The sequence below is a fragment of the Schistocerca serialis genome, chromosome 12, assembly GCF_023864345.2.
Source record: "Schistocerca serialis cubense isolate TAMUIC-IGC-003099 chromosome 12, iqSchSeri2.2, whole genome shotgun sequence".
NCBI lineage: Eukaryota > Metazoa > Arthropoda > Insecta > Orthoptera > Acrididae > Schistocerca > Schistocerca serialis.
The window spans coordinates 145,528,063-145,552,423 of record NC_064649.1 but is presented as its reverse complement, the minus strand read 5'-3'; the positions used below and the strand labels follow the sequence as shown (position 1 = coordinate 145,552,423).

The 24,361-nt window shown below is 42.5% G+C and overlaps 1 protein-coding gene across 1 annotated transcript in view; it reads left to right on the top strand.

Annotated features, from left to right (window-relative positions):
* Positions 1–2,423: 2,423 nt before the first annotated feature.
* The window catches only part of LOC126428009 (carbonic anhydrase 2-like), a 107,575-nt gene continuing 85,637 nt past the window's right edge, over positions 2,424–24,361 (top strand). Inside the window, exons 1-2 of the mRNA XM_050089891.1 lie at positions 2,424–2,511; positions 15,792–15,863. Of these exons, the coding sequence (XP_049945848.1) occupies positions 2,424–2,511; positions 15,792–15,863 (160 nt within the window). The remainder of the gene's footprint in view (positions 2,512–15,791; positions 15,864–24,361) is intronic.

The window sequence follows — 24,361 nt, the reverse complement described above, 5'->3', positions numbered from 1 at the left end:
TGGTTCAAATTTTGTAGGAAAGTGGTCTCATACATGTAGTTAATGGGCGTCATGTAGCTTTGTGCAGCTTTATCCCTTGCCACGATATAAACACCATGTGTCGAAAAACAATAAAAAATCCTATACCGCGTCAGTCGGCGCCCAAGTCGACAAAAATCTGCGTCTGTTGCCAAGCTATGGCGGTCTAATGCCAAATTTATAGTATAGTAAAAGCTGGTAACCAGAATGAAAAATGCTCTTATCATAGGACAACAAAAGGCGAACATAACCTGGGCAGAGTTAGGGATGTAAAAGAAGGGAGGTAACCTTTCCACTTATCTGGCAGCTTCAAAGAAATTTTACGCCTTAACCATACTTCAGTGAGCTTTATTAGCTGCAATGAGTTGGCAAACCTGCATTTGCAATTTATAGGCTAAAGTCGCTGATCTTGGGCCCAAAATCCAGAATGTTTGCCAGCCACAGTAAACAGTACATAATATATGGGTGAAGATCATACATGTAATAGCTAAAATAGTTTTTCTAAGGGTATAAAATTTCTGAGGTTGGAGTAGTTGCTGGAGAAACGCTAAAACAATTTTTTTTATTTCTTTTTTGGGGGGGAGGGGGATTGAGATTGATGTTTTTCCCTGAGGGGACTCTTTGCCCCAAACTCAACCTCTGCCACATATATGGTGACGGGTGTAAGAACAAATACACAAATTTATGTGCTTCTTGAGAGTAGGATGCATCTAAAATAGAAAGTATCGAGAGGGGAGGTGCATCTATAAGACGAAGTCTCGCAAGCCGGCCGAAGTGGCCGTGCGGTTAAAGGCGCTGCAGTCTGGAACCGCAAGACCGCTACGGTCGCAGGTTCGAATCCTGCCTTGGGCATGGATGTTTGTGATGTCCTTAGGTTAGTTAGGTTTAACTAGTTCTAAGTTCTAGGGGACTTATGACCTCAGCAGTTGAGTCCTATAGTGCTCAGAGCCATTTGAACCATTTTTTGAAGTCTCGCAGAGCGGGGATACATGCATCCTAAACCTTATGACCCTACGACTTATCTTAGAAGCTAGATTAAGAAAAGGCAAACCTACGTTTCTAACATTTGTGGACTGAGAGAAAGCTTTTGACAATGTTGACTGGAATACTCTCTTTCAAATTCTAAAGGTATCATGAGTAAAATACAGGGAGCGAAAGGCTATTTACAATTTGTACAGAAACCAGATGGCAGTTATAAGAGTCGAGGGATATGAAAGGGAAGCACTGGTTGGGAAGGGAGTGAAACAGGGCTGTAGCCTCTCCCCGATGTTATTCAATCTGTCTATTGAGTAAGCAGTAAAGGAAACAGAAGAAAAATTCGGAGTAGGTATTAAAATCCATGGAGAAGAAATAAAAACTTTGAGGTTCGCCGATGACATTGTGATTCCGTCAGAGTCAGCAAAGGACCTGGAAGAGCAGCTGAATGCAATGGACAGTGTCTTGAAAGGAGGGTATAAGATGAACATCAACAACAAAAGGAAAACGAGGATAATCGAATGTAGTCGAATTAAATCGGGTGATGCTGAGGGAATTATTCGGAAATGAGACACTTAAAGTAGTAAAGGAGTTTTGCTATTTGGGGAGCAAAATGACTGATGCTGGTCGAAGTAGAGAGGATATAAAATGTAGACTGGGAATGGCAAGGAATGCGTTTCTGAAGAAGAGAAATTTGTTAACATCGAGTATAGTTTTAAGTACCAGGAAGTCGTTTCTGAAAGTATTTGTATGGAGTGTAGCCATGTATGGAAGTGAAACATGGACGAGAAATAGTTTAAACAAGAAGAGAATAGAAGCTTTCGAAATGTGGTGCTACAGAAGAATGTTGAAGATTACGTGGGTAGATCACGTAACCAATGAGAAGGTATTGAACAGAACTGGGGAGAAGAGGAATTTGTGGCACAACTTGACTAGAAGAAGGGATCGGTTGGTAGGACATGTTCTGAGGCATCGAGGGATCACCATTTTAGTATTGGAGGGCAGCGTGGAGGGTAAAAATCGTAGAGGGAGACCAAGAGATGAATACACTAAGCAGATTCAGAAGGATGTAGCTTGCAGTAGGTACTGGGAGATGAAGAAGCTTGGACAGGATAGAGTAGCATGGAGAGCTGCATCAAACCAGTCTCAGGACTGAAGACCACAACAACAACATCATGTATCAGATTACTTTGCTTGACACGATGCAATGTATTACCTGATATGGGTACTAACACTAACAAGTAAAAAAGGGCCAAGTGGTAAGATGTTTTGAATTAAATGCCTTTGAAGCTGCCATATAAGTCGAAAAGCTAGTTCCCTTCTTTTACAATTCCTAACTCTGCCCCGGACTTGCCTTTTTTGTGCTGTGAAAGGCGCATTTTTAATTCTGATAACATGTATAGTGTAATTAAAACGAAGTGCTACTCTAGATGACCTTCCGTGTTGCAGGTGGTGGAGACGTCCGCTGTGTAGTCGACCATGCGGCGGATGACGGCAATGGCGTCGCTTCCAGTTCAGGTAAGCTGCCACAACACCGTGCCTTACGTAAGGGAGTTACGCACGCGACTTGGCAGTCGTAAAGAGCAGGTTGGGGCTTAGAAATCTCACAGGTAGCGACACTGCTATTATCATTCACTCGTATGAAATTACGGTAGAGGGCAACAACCAAACACACTTTGCCCTTGCGTGACTGTGTGTGTGGGGAGAAAGGAGGTGGGGGGGGGGGGGGGGGTTATTTTACTCCTGGAACGTGTAAAAAGTGATAGAGCAGAGATCGGCCACAGGAGGACCGTATACGGACCGCGGAAGGTCGAACCTCGGACCGCCAAATACAGTCCGACGTCCAACTAAGTATCCTGACGCCTCGTTCGCACTAGGCTAGTAATTTAGTCGAGTACCGAGTAATTTAGTAACTCAACGTGTCTGAAAAACAAAAATTTAGTCGAGTAGATTAGCAAGTCATTTAGTCGAGACGATCCATTTCGTTCTACTTTTCTCGGCGAGTAGCGCCTCCCTCCACGCGCCCCTGCTCACTCGTTCATTTGTTAAACAAGTCCGAACCTGTCGTTTTAGTCAAAGAGAGCACAGCGAGCGGCCGGTCTTCACTTCGTTTCGTCAATCGCACGCAGGCCGCGGAGCAATTATTCATTTGTTTTACAATTTGTCGTGTGCAAAACCTTTTCGTACATACATACCTACATTCATAATGGGTCCTAAAAAGGCGAAGAGTGGACATTGAAAGTAGGAGATTTTTGACTGAATGGACTGAACAATATTGTTTTACACTGCCTGATAGGCTTCCAGCGGTTCCAGTTTGCTTAATATGGAATAAAACTGTCGCTGTTACTAAAAGTGGCAATTTAAAGCGACACTATGAAACAAGAAGGTGAAAACTCGAATGCCATTCAACAGAAAGATGAGACTCTGAGATGTGAAAAATTACATAAAGGACTAAGAAAAAGGCTTGGCAATTGTTTTGTCTGGAGTTTGGCACTATATGGGACAGAAACATGGACACTGAGACGAGAGGATGAAAAAAGGTTAGAAGCATTTGAGATGTGGAGGAGAATGGAGAGAATAAGCTGTATGGAAAGAGTCAGTAATGAAAGAGTATTGGAAAGGTTTGGTGAGAGATGTCTGCTGAAGGTTGTAAGAGAAATAACTGGTTGGGACATTCATTGAGAAGGGAGTGCTTGCTAGTAGATGCTTTGGAAGGATTGGTTTGTGGGAGAAGACTAAGAGGAAGAAGGAGATACAAGATGATAGACGACATAAGGGGAAGGGGAAATTATGCAGACCTGAAGAGGACGGCAGAAGAGCAGACAGCCTGGAGAACTACCATGTGAAAACCTGCCTTTAGGCAGAACACTGATGATGATGATGATGAAACAACTCATCAGCAATTTCACAAAAACTTCCCTCTTGGCAATGAGGCTCGTAAAGAAAAACTTCAGGTAATATAATTCTATTATATAATGTATAAATGTGATATGTACAACTGCTTTGTAAACTTATCACGATAAAATTTAAATTTAAATTACGGGAATATCTCTCTTCTTACGGAAAAAAGCACGAAATTGCTGGTTCGCTGCATGAGTGAGCAAGAAAAATCGGCAGAAGCAGAGTTATGTGTGCTGGACGCTTAGTAAACACCAAAAACCCTTTTCAGATTCTGAAATAATGAAAGAATGTATGTTGGAAGTAGCCTCGGCACTTTTTGAAGAAAAAAAGAATGTTGTCGCTGCAATTCAAAGCATCCCAATGTCGGCAAGATGTAATACAAGAAGAACGGAAATTTTAGCTACTGATATTAAAAGCACTCTGCTTGAACTTTTGGAAAAGGCACCATGCTACGCCATTGCACATGACGAATCATGTGACATTGTTGATAATGAACAAATATCTATTTTCGTGAGATTTTTCGACATTGAAAATAAGATATTCAGGGAAGAATGGCTCCCAATATTCAAAGCTATTGACGAATTTATTAATAATTCCAACATGCGTTATGATAAAATAGTGTCGCTTTCAACTGACAGCGCCCCAGCGATGACTGGCAAAGAAAAAGGTGTAGTAAAGAAAATCAGGGATCAGAATCCAGATCTAATGTCGTACCAGTGTATAATTCATCAGACTGCCCTTCGTGGAAAACTCAGTGCTACACTGAAAGAAGTAATGGACAGCTTGGTGCAGTTGATTAATTTTATGAGATCTCTTTCTTCTCTTCAACACCGAAAGTTCAAGAAGTTTCTTTCAGAATGTGATGCAGCGTATTCTGACTTACTGCAATACACCAATGTTCGTTGGTTAAGTAAAGGTCAAGTTGTTGAACGTTTCTGGCCAATAAAAGAAGAAGTAACATCCTCCTTGCAAATCTTGGATACGCAGGGAGCAAAGAAGCATAACAAACGAGCGCAGCATGCTAGCTGTGGCTTTTCTGAAGGATATTCTGAAATATTTAAATGCGTTCAACATAGAGTTACAAGGAATTGGGAAATTAATATGTGATCTGATACAAAGCGTGTCTGCGTTTCCTCGTACGCTGGATATTTTTGAGAAAGATATTGCAAGGCACGAAGTTATTCATTTCCCAACAATTTTTGAGTATAAAAAAGAGAATTCTGAAAACGACATTGCAGTGTTTGTAAGATATCTGTCCGATCTAAGGGACGAATTTGCTACAAGATTTCAAGACTTCCCAGAAATTGGAAAGCTGTCTCAGTTCCTAAAATTTCCTTATGACGTTGATGAATCGGCAGAATGGACTGATGTGTCTGCTAAGTTGTTCAGCGTTTCAAAGTCGTCACTTCAAGTGGAGATAATCGACTTGCAAGAAGATATTTCTTTGCAAAAGTATAAAAATGTATCCACTGAAGAATTTTGAGGTAAAAATGTTTCAGAAAAATATGAAAATTGTAAGAAAGTTGTTATCAATGTGGTCACTATGTTTAGTTCGACATATATATGCGAATCGTCGTTCTCGAAACTGAATTCATCGAAGAACACATATCGGTCAAGGATGACGGATGCCCACCTCGAAGACATACTTCGCATTTGCTGTACCCCTCGTACACCGAACTTTAAAAAACTGGCTCAAGACCGTCGATGTAATTTCTCGCATTGAATATATTACAATATTAATTGAGATTAACGGCCGGCTTTATCAGGTACCATTCCAGATTTCCGTCTTTTTTTTTTCCATGGTATCACCTCAGAGTAGCACGTCCTCAATTAATTGCTGGATGTATTCCAACCTCTGTCTACCTCTACAGTTCTTAGTCTTTACGGTTCCTTCCAGTACCATGGAAGTCATTCCCTGATGTCTTAACAGATGTCCTACCATCCTATTTCTTCTTGACAGTGTTTTCCATGTATTCCTTCCCTTGCCGATTCTGCAAAAAACCTCCTCATTCCTACCATATGCGTCCATATAATTTTCAACACCCTTCTGTTGCACCACGTCTCAAAATGCTTCGATTCCCTTCTGTTCCGGTTTTCCACAGTCCATGTGCCACTGCCATACAATGATGTGCTCAAAACGTACATTCTCAGAAATGTATTCCTCAACTTAAGACTTGCGTTCTAAACTAGTAGACGTCTCTTGGCCAGGTATACCCTTTTTCCCAGTGCTTCTCTATTTTTTATGTCCTCATTGCTCCGTCTATCATGGGTTATTTTGCTTTGGAGGTAGTAGAATTCCTGAACTTCGTCTGCTTGATCCTCAATTCTAGTAAGTTTCTCGTTGTTGTCAGTTCTGTCGCTTCTCATTACCTTCGTCTTTCTTCGAATAACTCTCAGTTCATATTCTGTATTCATTAGACTGTTTTTTCTATTCAACAAGCCATGCAGTTATTTTTCATTTCCACTGAGGATAGCAATGACATCAGCGATACTTATAACTGATGTCCTTTCATCTTGAATTTTAATCCCATTCTTGAAACTTTCCTTTATTTCCATCATTACTTCTTCGATGTATAGATTGAGCAATAGGGGTGGAAGGCTGTATCCCTGTCTTACACTATATCTAATGCGAGCATTTCGTTCTTTGTCTTCCAGTTTTACTGTTCCCTCATGCTTACCACTCTTAACAGAGGGGAATCCTCGGACTTAAAAGTATCTTCGGGCATTCCTCAATGCAATGCAGGAGCATTATTGATCGCTGTATATGTGAATGACCTAGTGGATGACGTCAGCTCACGCCTCTCCTGATAAGTGACCAAGTTGTGACAGTCCTGGCTGTTAATTAGTGCGCCTGACCTTGCAAGATAAGGGAGCAGTGTTAATAGGACTTGGCGATAGTCGCACCGAGTTACTCGGAGCTCGTAGCCTCTCCTCACTGAATACAAAAACCGAGTCAATCCAACATGTGTGACGGCTGCGCGAGAAAATCTACCCTAGTGGCAAGATTGAAAGAAAATTGTCCTAACAGCCTTCCTGTAAAATTACTGTCGCTTGTGGCTACAGGCTATCAACACATCACTATATAAGCTGAATATCACGGTTCAGCAGCCAAGCACCGTAGATCCAGCACTGGAAACTCAGCAGTAAGATAGGCAAAGTATAAGCGTAATAGGTTTATTCGTAATTCCGACGCCGAACGTGCAATTTGGTCGAAGTAAGAGGACGTGGTGAAAAGAAATGCCTCCGAGTTTTTTAAGTGAAAACTCTCAAAGCGTTTTGAAAAAGGACAAATGTTATTAACACTCAATACATTTATTCTTCGTGTGCACAAATTTGTAGGTCTCTACCGCTAGAAGTTTCCGAAGCGTAGCATGTAACGTGGCAATGTGTAACGTAATTACACACATCAAAACAAATTTAGCATCACCCGTTCCCTGAACTCCTGAAAATAGGCGTTGATTGTGGATATTGTATCACAGACACAGTCCGTGTGATGTTCAGAGATGTCACTAAACGCGCCCAAAGACGTAAACAACCATGTATGAGCAGCGCCTATTAGACGGAGGGGGTCCAGCATCCGATCAATTCCAGTCATTCCACCAGGAAGGAGGTACACGGTTCGTATTGTCTGCCTAGACGGTCAATACCGCGGTTCGATCGCGTCCGCATTGTTACTTTGTGCCAGGAAGGGCTCTCAACAAGGGAAGTGTCCAGGCATCTCGGACTGAACCAAAGCGATGTTGCTCGGACATGGAGTAGTTACAGAGAGACGGGAACTGTCGATGACATGCCTCGCTCAGGCCGTCCAGGGGCTACTATTGCATTGAGAGGAACCCTGACGCAACGCCACCATGTTGAATAGTGCTTTTCGCGCAGTCACAGGACGTTGTGTTACGCGCAATGGGCTGTACGATGCGCAACTTCACTCCCGACGTCCATGGCGAGGTCCACCTCTGCAACACCTTGCAGCGCAGTACAGATGGGCCCAACAACGTGCCGAATGGACGGCTGAGGATTGGCATCATATTCTTTTCACCGATGAATGTCGCATATGTCTTCAACCAGACAATCGTCGGAGACGTGTTTGGAGGGAACCCGGTCTGGCTCAACGCCTTACACACACTGTCCAGCGAGTGCAGCAAGGTGAAGGTTCACTGCTGTTTTGGGGTGACATTATGTGAGGCCGACGTACGCCGCAGGTGGTCATGGAAGGTGCGGTAACGGCTGTGAATGCCATCCTCCGATCGATAGTGCAAGCATATCGGCAGCATATTGGCGAGGCATTCGTCTTCGTGGACGGCAATTCGCGGCCCCATCGTGCACATGTTGTGGATGACTTCCTTCAGGATAACGACATCGCTCGACTAGAGTGGCCAGCATGTTTTCCAGACATGAACCCTATCGAACACGTCTGGGATACATTGAAAAGGGCTGTTTATCACGACGTGACCCACCAACCACTCTGAGGGATCTACGCCCAATCGCCGTTGAGGAGTGGGACAATCTGGACCAACAGTGCCTTGATGAACTTGTATTTAGTATGCCACGACAAATACAGGCATGTATCAATGCAAGAGGACGTGGTACTGGGTATTAGAGGTACCGGTTTGTACAGTAATCTGGACCACCACCTCTGGAGGTCTCGCTGTATGGTGGTACAACATGTAATGTGTGGTTTTCATGAGCAATAAAAAGAGCGGAAATGATGCTTATATTGATCTCTATTCCAATTTTCTGTACAAGTTCCTGAACTCTCGGAACCGAATTTATGCAAAACTTTTTTTTATGTGTGTGCATCGATGCGTGAGAAACATCGTGTTGTAATCGAGTTTCGCATACGAAGAGTTGGTCCACACATGGAGCATCATCTCCGTCAGCAGGACTGTGCTAGGCCACACACAGGCGCTTTGACATCTCTGAGAATCCAACGTTGTGGTTTCGCTGTCATCGATTGTGTTCCGTACAGTCCCGACTTGCCCCATTCGATATTCATGTGCTTCCAAAACTTAAACAGCATCTATATGCTTCCGCATGAACCCTAATTTCTCGTATCTTATCTTCGTGGTCCTTACGCGTAGTGTTATGATGGCAACAGCAGGATCATTCGGCAGCCAACTTCTATTGCCGGTTCTCTAAATTTTCTCAGTAGTGTTCGTCCAAGGGTTCAGGGCTCACATTTGAGTTCTCGAAGCATATGTATTGGAGCCCGCCTCTGAATTACTTCGATGTCTTCCTTTAATCCGACTTGGTTCGGATACCAAACACTCGAGTATACACGAGACTAGGTCGCTCCAGCTTCCTATATGCGATCTCCTTTACAGATGAACCATACTTTTCCAGAATTCTCCAGAAAGGTCGAAGTCGACTGTTCGCCTTCCCTACCATAGTCCTCACATGGACGTTCCATTTCATATATAAAAAAATGTTCAAAAATGTGTGTGAAATCTTACGGGACTTAACTGCTGAGGTCATCAGTCCCTAACCTTACACACTACTTAACCTAAATTATTCTAAGGACAAACGCACACACCCACGCCCAAGGGAGGACTCGAACCTCCGCCGGGACCAGCCGCACAGTCCATGAGTGCAGCGCCTTAGACCGCTCGGCTAATCCCGCGCGGCCATTTCACATCGCTTTGCTACGCTTCACCCAGGTATTTCAACCACGCGACTGTATCAAGCAGGTCATTACTAACGCTGAATCAGAGCACTGCGGGTTTGTTTTTTCTGAATATCGCCATTATCTTTTCTTCTGCGTTCGTCTGCAGCGCGATATTTCAAAATTGTTACCCTATTTTCTGTACTGTTTATGGTCCACGTTTCACTTGTGTACAACCCTACACTCCAGACAAATACCTTGACACAAGATTTCCTAACACATAAATTTACATTCCATGTTAACAAATTTCTCTTTTTCGGTTTCGCTTTTCTTACTATTGCAGTCTGCATTTTATATCCTATTTACTTCCGCCATCGACAGTTATTTTGAGAGTAAATAACAAAATCCATCCACTGGCGTTCCCCAAGGTAGTGACATAGCCCCTTTGCTCTTCCTTACCTATATAAACGATTTGGGAGACGATCTGAGCAGCCGTCTTCGGTTGTTTGCAGATGACGTTGCCGTTTATCTACTTATAAAGTCATCAGAAGATCAAAACAAACTGCAAAACGATTTATAAAAAATATCTGAATGGTGCGAAAAGTGGAATTTGAGCCCAAAAAACGAAAAGTGTGAGGTCATCCACATGAGTGCTCAAAGGAACTAGTTAAACTTCGGTTACACGATAAAACAGTCTAATCTAAAAGCCGCAAATTCAACGGAGTACCTAGGTATTACAATTACGAACAATTTAAATTGGAACACACAAGGAACACATAGAAAATGGTGTGGGGGAAGGTTAACCAAAGACTGCGTTTTATTGGCAGGAAGAAAATGTAACAGACCTACAAAGGAGACTGCCTACACTACGCTTGTCCGTCCTCTTTTAGAATACTGCTGCGCGGTATGGGATCCTTACCAGATAGGACTGACGGAGAGCATCGAAAAAGTTCAAAGAGAGGCAGCACGTTTTGTATTATCGCGAAATATGGGAGAGAGTGTCACAGAAATGATGCAGGATTTGGGCTGGAAATCACTAAAAGAAAGGCGTTTTTCATTGCGACGAAATCTTGTCACGAAATTCCAATCGCCAACTTTCTACTCCGAATGCGCAAATGTTTTGTTCACACTGACCTACATAGGGAGGAACGATCACCACGATAAAATAAGCGAAATGAGAACTAGTACGGAAAGATATAGGTGTTCATTCTTTCCGCGCGCTATACGAGATTGGAATAATAGAAAATTGTGAAGGTGGTTCGATGAACCCTCTGCGAGGCACTTAAATGTGATTTGCAGAGTATCCATGTAGATGTAGATGTACTTTACTCTCTTATTTCCTAATATAATTCCGTTAACATCGCCTAATCGTATTCGATTATATTCCATTACACTTCATTTACTATTGTTGTCTTTTCAAAACAATTCCCATTCCATTACATTGATCTAAGTCATTTGTTGTTACAACGTCATCGGTAAAGCACAGAGTTTTATTTCTTGTTCCTTTAATACCCATTCGGAATTCTTCCATGGTTCCTTTGCTGACTGCTCAGTGTACAGATTGAATAAAATCGGGGATAAACTAAAATCTTTTCTTACTCTATTGTCAACCAGTGCTTCTCTTTCGGTTCCTTCAATTCTTATAATTGCAGTTGGTTTCTTTACAAGTTGTAAGTAATCCTCCGCTCCTTCCATTTTATCATTGCTACCTTTAAAATTCCAGCCAACATTGTGAGAAGTCTGCTCGAAAACTACACACATAAAAAAAAAAGGTTTTGCCTCACCGCGGTTCCGAGAGTTCCGGAGCCTGTACAGAAAACTGAAATAGAGAGCAACGTAAACATCGTTTCCGCCCTATTTATTGCTCATGAAAACCATACATTGCATGTTGTACCACCATGCAGCGGGACCTTCAGAGGTGGTGGTCCAGATTGCTGTACACACCGATACCTCTAATACCCAGTTTGGCAACAATTCAGTGTGGAGTGGTACATAGTTTGCTCCACTACTAGTGACACCTTCTTACTTAATGAATATTGACGCCATGATGGAATTAGGCTGGACCAACCCCAAACCCAGTCTCTGTGCATGCATGCCTGTATTCGTCGTGGCATACTGTCCACAAGTTCAAGGCACTGTTAGTCCAGATTGTCCCACTCCTTAACCACGAGTCGGCGTAGATCCCTCAGAGAGGTTGGTGGGTCACGTCATCCACAAACAGCCCTTTTCAATCTATTCCAGGTGTGTTCGATAGGATTCATGTCTGGAGAACATGCTGGCCACTCTAGTCGAACGATGTCGTTATCCTGAAGGAAGTCATCCACAACATGTGCACGATGGGGGCGCGAATTGCCGTCCATGAAGACGAATGCCTCGCCGATATGCTGCCGATATGGTCGGAGGATGGCATTCATGTATCGTACAGCCGTCAAGGCGCCTTCCATAACCACCAGCGGCGTACGTCGGCCCCACATAATACCACCCCAAAACAGCAGGGAACCTCCACCTTGCTGCACTCGCTGGACTGTGTGTCCAAGGCGTTCAGCCCGATTGGGTTGCCTCCAAACACGGTTCGACAATTGTCTGGTTGAAGTCGTATGCCACACTCACTGGAGAAGAGAACGTGATGCCAATCCTGAGCGGTCCATTCGGCATGTTGTTGGGACAATCAGTACTGCGCTGCATGCTTTGTGGTTGCAAAGATGGACCTTGCCGTGGACGTCGGGAGAGAAGTGGCGCATCATTCAGCCTATTGCGCACAGTTTGAATAGTAACACGACGTCCTGTGGCTGCACCAAAAGCATTATTCAACATGGTGGCGTTGCTGTCAGGGTTCCTCCGAGTCATAATCCGTAGGTAGCGGTCATCTACTGCAGCAGTAGCTCTCGGGCGACCTAAGCGAGGCATGTCATCGTCAGTTTCTGTCTCCTTGTATCTCCTCCATGTCCGAACAACATCGCTTTGGTTCACTGCGAGACGCCTGGACACTTCCCTTGTTCAGAGCCCTTCCGGGCACAAAGTAACAATTTGCATGCGATCGAACCGTGGTATTGACCGTCTACTCATGGTTGAACTACAGACAACACGAGCTATGTACCTCCTTCCTGGTGGAATGACTGGAACTGATCGGCTGTCTGACCCTCTGCTCATGCATGGTTGTGTAACCCTTTGGGCTGGTGTAGTGACATCTCTGATCAGTCAAAGGGACTGTGTCTATCTTTAAGGAGTTCTGGGAATCAAGGTGATGCAATACGTTTTTTGATGTGTGTATAAACGATATAAACTTAGGTCTCCTTTCCTTCAGTCTGTCGTGTGGTAAATTTCGTTAAGCTTGTATTATGTAAGTAGTAGTATTATTCTGATTACAGCAAATGGATCATCTGCTTGGTACGTAGGCATCGTATGACATAGTAGTGAAACGATAAATATGTATTCTTGTTTTTTTTTCATTTGGTCTTCAGTGTGAGTACACCATTTAACCGTAAATGATTTCACTATTTAGCCATCAATAATTACAAAAAATTAATATTCTGAACAAAGAAATGTGGTGCTTTAAAGTAATCAAACAATTTGTATTCACTATTAGCAAAAAAAGGAAAAGTATCGTAATTTCTAAGGACAGATGTAGTAATTAAATATTTCTCTACGAAAAAGTTCGCAAAGAGATGTGCTATATTAATAGTTTTTGATTGCCTACAGAAATAGTGATCGCAACCTCGCTGTAGGTCAGTATCAAATTTAAAAATTGGTAAGAAAAATTAATCTTATCAAGCATCTTGAAAGGTCTCTGTTGGATTCCTTTCATGTTAATTTCTTAAATCTGTTGTCATTTACGGCATAAATTCCTCTTCTAAATTTACTGTGGCGTTTCTGACTCTATCTGGGAGGAGACTGAGTAGTGGAACGTGTTACTTTTACACATAAACAAGAACGATCTGTCACACTACTACACTTTAAAACACAGTTTATATGTAATTCATGTCACACAGTCTCATACGGAAACTACATCCGCTTTCTTTTATATACTGTATATGATAAGATACTGTCATCCCAGTTCCCTTCTGTGTGAGAGGATGAATGAGCAAATGTGTTTCTAGTTGCATGCTTGAGGGTAGCAGACAAGCCTGTCTGCTAGAGAACAGTAGGACCAACGTCGGAACAGGTAGCTGCGCTTTCTAAAAGCAGAGAGGTTTCCATTCTTAGCATGTTTCTGTCTCTCTCTTGTCATGTTGGTATAGGAAGCTGCCCCTCTGGCCACTTCCGTTTGTATTTGTGAGCCACCCTCAGGAAGGGACCACCGCAGTCTGTCCGTGGCGAGCGTCTGAAGTGGTAAGATCTCCGGCTAAGCGCGTGTCTGCTAAGTCCGTAGGACAATGGATTTCTTAAGTTCAGCCTAACTGAAAATTTAATCACTTTTATTTCAGGTTTAGCTCTAAAATATGTAATGTTATCTTAAATTGCAACGCAGTGTGTTCGATTGTGAAGTTCAGAATATTTTCCAGTAGCTGCTTTGTCACTACTTTGTGAGTAAAGTGGAACCACGTGTTGATCAGTAAATCTAACTAAGATCATCAATCTTAAATGCGAGTGTGCGTGAGATTATAACATCTCGTCTTGACAATATTTTTCAATATAGCAACTTTTCTTTATGTTCAACCCACGTGGGGTGTACTTTGTGAGACCACTACCACGTGCTTATATAATTGTTTGACTCATCAGGTTAATAGTAAGACGTTAGTAACCAGTTCGAGGTTTTTCTTTTGTAAATTGCTTTTCGATCGAATTTATTTTAATTATCAAAATTATTGTGGAGTTACACGCTTTGTGTAAAGCAAGTTGACCACGTGAAGCATGTGGTGTAATCATCAAAGTAGCCCTCAGCTATTCTTTTTGCGAAGATTTCACAGAGAGTTAGTATGAATTTAGTATACCAGTGTGTGGTAATTACATGACGGACAGGATTGTGCTAAGAGTGTAACTTCTTTGGGTGAAAATTGAATCGGTTGGTTGTGGTTAATTTCCTCTTGCATATGTTTCGACGTTCTTCATGTGTTATTTTATGAATGCAGTGTTGTATGCAGTCTCCCAATCTTGGCTCCATATTTGATGTGTTCCGTAAGATTACAAACTCACATTTTCACAATCCTAAATAAGGCACCCGTTTAGTTTAATATGCTGAAATTTCAATGATCAATGTGAAAATAAATTTCCAAATATAAATTGATTTATTTCTTTTTATTTAAATTATCTTATATATATATATATATATATATATATATATATATATATATATATATATATATCACCGGTTGTCGTATGACTATTAAAAGATTATAATTAATATTAGTCTGGCTGGAATTTGGTAAGCTAGACTGGATACCTGGTGAAACAGTTTCTCAGTAATGCAAGGTTAACTTCCCCAGACAGCTCACAGCTTTTAACCCACTTTTATGGTTTTGTCTATCACTTCCGCATACACCACAAATTAAAGTAACAACGTTACACAACTCAGTCTCCTCCGAGATAGTCAGAAACGCCACAGTAAATTTAGAAGAGGAATTTATGCCGTAAATGACAACAGATTTAAGAAATTAACATGAAAGGAATCCAACAGAGACCTTTCAATCTAAGAAATGCCTTATCATTCCTTATTAGAAGTTTTTTTAATGCTTGTATGAAATAACAATCTACGTTTTCTTTGTTCTGAGAGAAATTGTTCTCTATTTTTCTAGAATTTGGAAAAAGCCAAGATTAAATGATTAATATTTTGAAAGTCTGAATTAATGCGATCAGAGTAAGTGTTTGAATATGTTATTTGTAAGCAGTGCAAATAAGCAGGGGAGTTGCCGCGATTGAATCTCATCTGGGTGATTGTGAGGCAGGTCTGCAGTGTGCTGACCTGTTATGAAACCAAGGAAAGCGACCTGTGTGTGGTTGAATTACTTGATGTAAGTAACCTGTGAATGGTAACTGGATAACAAGGTAGGCACTGGATATAGCAGCCACCTTGGTCAACTGGTCTATTCATGTGTGAGCTTTTATCGAAAGCAAATTCAATATTTGTGTGATCGAGAACAATCCGTTACTTCGTGGGCTTTGCCAATAAGTTTAGTACTGTGTTTTCCCCAGTTCATGTTCTCTATGACACTAAGGATAGTTTTTGAACGAGAAATAATAAAACCTTCTCGTCGTTATGAGTTAGAGACTAGTTGGCGCCCTTCGTGAATGAATGAGTGAGTTAGTAAGTAAGGCTACCAGAAAACTGGACGCCGTGTGACATCACATGTTTCCCTTGCAGATTTGCCCCACAACGAATCCAGCCATGACGTGGCAGACGTGGTGCGTCACTGGGGCTACGACCTGGACGACGGTGAGTCGTCCTGAAACCGTCCTCACTTCTCTTCTTCTTTTACTGATTCCAATAACTGCTACTGTCCGGTGAAGGCTGTTTTATGAAAAAATGAAGGGACAGTCATTCAGCTACTTGTTCTATAACGATTTCCTACAAGTGATTACGCAGCTGATACCTTCCCCCATCTGGTCAAATAGCTTGTAACGTCCGACAGCTACTTACTGTATGCAACCCTTCAAGATTCTGTGTGCAAAACGTTCACCAGAACACTTCGTAATCCGTTACGATTAAAGCGCAACCTACCTTTCCATTTAACTCTAACCCTATACTAATAAGTCTGCTATATTTTCTAGTAGACAGCGTCTATCTCTATTACAGGCTGACTGAGATCGCTGATACGGCTCATAAGCGCTCGTCAGTCACATAAAAAAAAAATACATATAAGCCAGTCACACAAACAGATGAAATACATACAAATATTAGCTAGCTATTTCTGAGGGTATTTTTCATCCGTTGTTACAACTACAAGAAAATGCTTGTTTTTCTCACCACACTCGTTTCGCTTGATTGAAGTAAGTACTAGAACAGAGTATGTTCTGCCCCACTCAACATTGTTGGCAGATTTATTCAAGATGTCGGATCCAAGATTGCGGCGTAGATATGGCAACATTGCAATGACGTCATGGCAGGTAGTTCCGATTTTGGCGGGAAAATAGGTCAATTGGGCTACCTCCACTAACCTAACTCCCTCCCTTCCCCTCCCCTGAAAATGGCGTGCACTTCAAATTCCAGCAGGACAGTGCAATACACCATTGCTACCTCTCCTAACCTAAGAAAATGGCGGGAAAAAAGGTCACTTCGCCTACCTCCACTAATCTAAGTCATCAGACCGCCTCCTCTTCCTAGGAACTGGCGGGAAAAGGACTCAGCCTGTGCTGGATAGGACGGACATAAGTCTTTACCTTGCAGGCAGTCTTTATTTAAACAATTAGAGGCAGTACCTCAATTCAGTGTGTTCACCATGAGGTCTGGAGTCCAATTGACCTTGTACACAGTACTGCCACCAGAGGGTGCCATTGTCCGCCCTGTGATGTAATCTGAGATTGCGGTCTGGAGGGGGAAAAATGGCTGGAACCAATACGAACCTTTAATCCAGTCACGTGTTAGACTTCAGCCAGTAAGATGGCGGTGTCTGGTAATGAAGTTGGATAGGGTGTAGGGCACTTCAGTAGCTCTGGAACCTCACTCTTGCTCAGTCAGCCAGCAGCAGCAGCAGAAGAAGAAGAAGAAGAAGAAGAAGAAGAACCATGAAGCATCAACAGCAGTCACAATCCAACACAGCCCTGCAGAACGGGAAGAAACGGAAAAGTGAGTATCCCATACACATCTTTCTCTGTGGTTAGCATTATTATTATTGGTTGTTTTCGCATCTTGGTCCATATGTAATCTTCATCTTTGTTCAGCAGTAGCGCTCGACGCGTCCAAGCCAGCAGGGTATCTTGTCGAGACCTACACCGACATCTGGAACTGTGGCAGCAACAACCTCCAGCATATTTGAACCTATAGCGACCACGTGGGATCCTGTAGCGCACATGGCCCACTTGCTGGAGCAGAACAAGGAGCTGTTGTCTGTCCCACTCATCGATTTGTGTGATGAGGATATGCGATCTGCCCCCAACACATCGAACACTGCTGGTGATCCCAAACAACAGCCAGATTGAGGACAGTACTGGTCACCAACATACGACCCATCCCAGCAGAACATCCCTATGCTAGTGCAAGCTGTTCGACTAGGATGAAATATGTCATGCAGAGCACTACATCAATCAGCAGATGACTACAGATTATTATCCAACTCGTTCTCCCCCAGACATTCGTCTTACTGGTGTGACACTACATATTACAATAGTGTATGATGAATGTCATCTATGCGTGAAATCGAGTGACAACTGTGTTTATCTAAGGCACATCTAAGTTACGAAGTTATACGATCTGGATACTGCATTACGTCTTGCTTTGGAGAGATTGAACCGTTGGTTGCCAAGCATAGGCACTCCATACAAGGACGATGTAAACTTCCTACGTGGGCATATTGTACATGTTGATGATTTCAAGCAGTACCATTGTTTGCACATGAACGCTGAACCGAAAGAGAAATAGATTAAATGTGCGTGTGAAAAACCTGAGTACTCTGAGCCATCCATTGGCTTCAGGGAGATACGCGCGGAATTTATTGCATGTCAAAAAGCTTTGTTTGCGAAATAATATACAGGTGTGAAGAAGAGGATAAAGAAAAAGTCTGATGATTTTCTTGAAATACTGCACCCTATGATATTTGAACAAATAAATAATGTATGTGTATATATAATCTCAAACCGTGTTTCTGTTTTATTTCATACCTCTCTCATTATAGTAAAAGGAATACGCTTATTAATATCCTTATTTTTTCAATGCTACACCAGTTACTCATATAATGAATGATCAAGTTACTCTTCATGGGTAATATATATATACAGGGTGTTACAAAAAGGTACGGCCAAACTTTCAGGAAACATTCCTCACACACAAAGAAAGAAAAGATGTTATGTGGACATGTGTCCGGAAGCGCTTACTTTCCATGTTAGAGCTCATTTTATTACTTCTCTTCGAATTACATTAATCATGGAATGGAAACACACAGCAACAGAACGTACCAGCGTGACTTCAAACACTTTGTTACAGGAAATGTTCGAAATGTCCTCCGTTAGCGAGGATACATGCACCCGCCCTCCGTCGCATGGAATCCCTGATGCGCTGATGCAGCCCTGGAGAATAGCGTATTGTATCACAGCCGTCCAAAATACGAGCACGAAGAGTCTCTACATTTGGTACCGGGGTTGCGTAGACAAGAGCTTTCAAATGCCCCCATAAATGAAAGTCAAGAGGGTTGAGGTCAGGAGAGCGTGGAGGCCACGGAATTGGTCCGCCTCTACCAATCCATCGGTTACCGAATCTGTTGTTGAGGAGCGTACGAACACTTCGACTCAGATGTGCAGGAGCTCCATCGTGCATGAGCCACATGTTGTGTCGTACTTGTAAAGGCACATGTTCTAACAGCACAGGTAGAGTATCCCGTACGAAATCATGATAACGTGCTCCATTGAGCGTAGGTGGAAGAACGTGGGGCCCAATCAAGACATCACCAACAATTCCTGCCCAAACGTTCACAGAAAATCTGTGTTGATGACGTGATTGCACAATTTCGTGCGGATTCTCGTCAGCCCACACATGTCGATTGTGAAAATTTACAATGTGATCACGTTGGAATGAAGCCTCATCCGTAAAGAAAACATTTGCACTGAAATGAGGATTGACACATTGTCGGATGAACCATTCGCAGAAGTGTACCCGTGGAGGCCAATCATCTGCTGATAGTGCCTGCACACGCTGTACATGGTACGGAAACAACCGGTTCTCCCGTAGCACTCTCCATACAGTGACGTGGTCAACGTTACCTTGTACAGCAGCAACTTCTCTGACGCTGACATTAGGGTTATCGTCAACTGCACGAAGAATTGCCTCGTCCATTGCAGGTGTCCTCGTCGTTCTAAGTCTTCCCCAGTCGCGAGTCATAGGCTGGAATGTTCCGTGCTCCCTAAGACGCCGATCAATTGCTTCGAACGTCTTCCTGTCGGGACACCTTCGTTCTGGAAATCTGTCTCGATACAAACGTACAGCGGCACGGCTATTGCCCCGTGCTAATCCATACATCAAATGGGCATCTGCCAATTCCGCATTTGTAAACATTGGACTGACTGCAAAACCACGTTCGTGATGAACACTAACCTGTTGATGCTACGTACTGATGTGCTTGATGCTAGTACTGTAGAGCAATGAGTCGCATGTCAACACAAGCGCCGAAGTCAACATTACCTTCCTTCAATTGGGCCAACTGGCGGTGAATCGAGGAAGTACAGTACATACTGACGAAACTAAAATGAGCTCTAACATGGAAATTAAGCTTTTCCGGACACATGTCCACATAACATCTTTTCTTTATTTGTGTGTGAGGAATGTTTCCTGAAAGTTTGGCCGTATCTTTTTGTGACACCCTGTATACAAGAACCAAGAGGGAACAATAAGAGTGGAAGACCAAGAACAAAGTGCTCCGATTAAAAAGGGCCGGCCGGTGTGGTCGTGCGGTTCTAGGCGCTTCAGTCTGGAACCGAGTGACCGCTACGGTCGCAGGTTCGAATCCTGCCTCGGGCATGGATATGTTTGATGTCCTTAGGTTAGTTAGGTTTAAGTAGTTCTAAGTTCTAGGGGCCTGATGACCACAGATGTTGTCCCATAGTGCTCAGAGTCATTTTGATTAAAAGGGGTGTAAGACAAGGATGCAGTCTTTCTACCCTATAGTTCAATATATACATCGAAGAAGCTCTGAAGGAAATAAAAGAAAGTTTGAGGGTTGGATTGAAATTCAAGATGAAAAGATATCAATAAGATTCGCTGATGACATTGCAATCTGTAATGAAAATGAAGATGAATTACAGCATCTGCTTAATAGAATGAACATGGTAGTGAGTACAGGATATGCATTCAGCGAAAACGGCAAAAGACAGACGTAATGAGATGTAGGAAAAATGACAGTGGCGAGAAACTTGAAATCAGAATTGGTGATAGTCTTCTAGTATCAAAAATAGGTCTTAACTTGAAGAAATTTCTGTGAATGTCCATTTTGAGCACAGCAGTGAAACGTGGACTGTCTGAAAAGCGGAATATAATGGAATCGTCTGAGATGTGGTGTTATAGAATAATGTAGAGAGTTAGGTGGACTAATAAATGGGGAGGTTCTCTGCAGAATCTGCGAAGAAATGAACACATGGAAAACATTGAGAAGAAGGAGGGGCATGATTACAAGACATGTGTTACGACATCAAGAATAAGCTCCAAACTATTGCGAAAGGCAGAGATTGGAATACATCCAACAAATAACAGAGAACGAAGGTTCATATGGTTCAAATGGCTCTCAGCACTATGGGACTCAACATCTGAGGTCATCAGTCCCCTAGAACTTAGAACTACTTAAACCTAACTAACCTAAGGACATCACACGCATCCATGCCCGAGGCAGGATTCGAACCTGCGACTGGAGCAGTCGCGCGGTTCCGGACTGAAGCGCCTAGAACCGCTCGGCCACAGCGGCCGGCGAAAACGCAGGGTGCAGTGCTACTCTGAGATGAGGAGGTTAGTGCGGGATAGGAATTCATGGCGGGTCACATCAAAACAATTATAAGACTGTTGGCTGCAAAGGAAAAAGAGTGCAGTTAATATATGAAAGGCAGATACCGAAAATTATTGTAATTTAAAGACATATTTAACATCTGAAAAAAATACGTTTCATATTTCATTAGATGTGGCAGCTATGTAGTGAAATATGTGAAAGTGGACCATTGTTGTTGTTTGTTTGTTTAGTATACGGCATCTAAGTAAAATTCGATGTCGAGCCACTTTTTCTTTCTTTCTTCTTTGGCAGTCTTCTGACTGGTTTGATCCGTCCCGCATCGAATTCATTTCCTGTGCCAATCTCTTCATCTCAGTGCAGCACATACAATCTTACGTCCTCAATTATTTTCTGGATGTATTCCAATCTCTGTCTTCCTCTACAGTTTCTACCCTCTACAGCTGCCTCTACTATCATGGAAGTTACTCATGTCTTAACAGGTCCTACAATCCTGTTACCTCTTCTTGTCATCGTTTTCCACATATTCCTTTCCTCTCCAATTCCGCGCAGAACCTCCTCATTCCTTACCGCCTAATTTTCAACATTCGTCTGTAGCACCACATCTCAAATGCTTCGATTCTCTTCTATTCCGGTTTTCCCATACTCCATGTTTCACTACCATACAGTGCTGTGCCCCAAACGTACATTATCAGAAATTTCTTCCTCAACATAAGGCCTGTGTTTGATACTAGTAGACTTCTCTTGGTCAGGAATGCGCTTTTTTCCAGTGCTAGTCTGTTTTTTAAGTCCTCCTTTCTCCGCCCGTCATTGGTTATTTTGCTGCCTACGTAGTAGAAGTCCTAAACTTCATCACTTCGTGACCATCGAGCCTGGTATTAAGTTTCTCGCTGTTTTCTTTTCTGCTACTTCTCATTACTTTCGTCTTTGTTCTATTTACTCTCAGTCCATATTCTCTACTCATTGGCCAGTTCATTCCATTCAGCAGATCGTGTAATTCTTCATCACTTTCAGTGAGGATAGCAATGTCATCAGCGTATCGTATCATTGATATCCTTTCACCTTGAATTTTAATTCCATTCTTGAACCTTTCTTTAATTTTTGTATTGCTTCTTCGATCTATAGGTTCAAGAGTAGGGGAGAAAAACTACATCCCTGTTCTACACTCTTTTTAATCGGAGCACCTCGTTCTTGTTCTTACACTCTTAGTGTTCGCTCTTGGTTCTTATACATTCTGTATATTACTCGTCTTTCTCTATAGCTTACCACAATTTTTCTCAGAATTTCTAACATCTTGCACCACTGGAGATTGTCGAGCGCTTTTACCAGGTCGACAAATCCTATGAGCGTGTCTTGATTTTTCTTTAGTCTTGCTTTCGTTATCATCAGCAACGTCTGAGCTGCCTATCTGGTGCCTTTACCTTCTCTAAAGCCAAACTGATCCTTATCTAACAATATCCTCAATTTTCTTTTCCATTCTTGTGTATATTATTCTTGTCAGCATCTTGGACGCATGAGCTGTTAAGCCGATTGTGCGATAATTCTCGTACTTGTCGACTCCTGCAATTCTGTGAAATTGTGTGGATGGTGTTTTTTCGAAAGTCAGATGGCATGTCCGCCAGACTCATGCATTCTACACACCCAATGATTTTAGAAATTCTGATGGAATATCTGTTCCTTCTGCCTTATTAATTCTTAAGTCTTTCAAAGCTCCTATAAATTCTGATTCTAATATCTCTTCTAAATCTACTCGTGTCTCTTCTTCTATAGCACCAGACAAACGTTCATAGAGGCCTTCAGTGTACTCTTTCCACCTATCCGCGCTCTCCTCTGCGTTTAACAGTGGAATTTCCGTTGCGCACGTAATGATACCGTGATTTTGTCGAAGGTTGTGTTGACTTTTCTGTATGCTGAGTCAGTCCTCACGACAATGATTTCTTTTTCGATATCTTCACATTTATCACGCGGCCTTTCCTCTTAGCTTCCCTGCACTTCCGATTTATTTCGTTCCTAATTTACTCGTAGTACTGTATTCCTGAATTTCCCGGAACATATTTGTACTTCCTTCTTTCATCGATCAACTGAAGAATTTGTTCTGTTACCCCTGGTTTCTTCGCCGTTAGCATCTTTGTACCTATGTTTTTCTTTCCAACTTCTGTGATGGCCCTTTTTAGAGATGTCTTCAACTGTACTACCTACTGAACTATTCCTTACTGCACTTTCTATAGCCATAGAGAACTTCAAGCGTCTCTCTTCATACCTTAACCTTAATTCTTCCGTATCCGACTTCTTTGTGTGTTGATTTATCCTGTCTAATCTCTTATACTTAAGCCTACTCTTCGCTACTACTACATTGTGATCTGAGTCTAGATCTGCGCCGGGCGGTGTGGCCGTGCGGTTCTAGGCGCTTCAGTCTGGAACCGCGTGACCGCCACGGTCACAGGTTCGAATCCCGCCTCGGGCATGGATGTGTGTGATGTCCTTAGGTCAGTTAGGTGTAAGTGGTTCTAAGTTCTAGGGGACTGATGACCTCAGAAGTTAAGTCCCATAGTGCTCAGAGCCATTTGAACCATTTTTTCTAGGTCTGTTCCGGGATACGCCTTACAATCCAGTATCTGATTTCAGAACCTCTGACCATGATGTAATCTAACTCAAATCTTCCCGTTCCTCCCGGCCTTTTCCCAGTGTACCACCTCCTCTTGTGATTCTTGAACAGAATATTTGCTATTGCTAGCTGAAATTTATTACAGAACTCAGTTAATCTTTCCCCTCTCTCATTCCTAGTACCAAACCCACATTCTGCCGTAACCCTTTGTTCTACTCCTTGCCGTACAACCGCATTCCAGTCAGCCATGACTATTAGATTTTATCTCCCTTTACGTACTGAATTAGCCGTTGAATATCCTCATATAATTTCTCTATATCATCTTCAGCTTGCGATGTTGGCATGTATGCTTGAACTATCGTTGTCAGTGTTGTTTTGCTGACGATTGAGGTGAGAAAAACCCTATCACTTAACTCTTCACAGTGACACACTCTCTGCCCTACCTTCCAATTGATAACGAATCCTACTTCTGTTATACCATTTTCTGCTGCTGTTGATATTACCCTATACTTATCCGACCAGAAATCCTTGTCTTCTTTCCATTTCACTTCACTGACTCCCAGTAAATCCACTTGACACGATTTCTGAAGAAGAACAAACATCTAGTCCCTGTATAAATGACGTGTTGGGTTGGCTGCCTTGGTGCGTCATACTCGTACGTTAGTGAGGGCAGCGTCCCCCATGTAACAA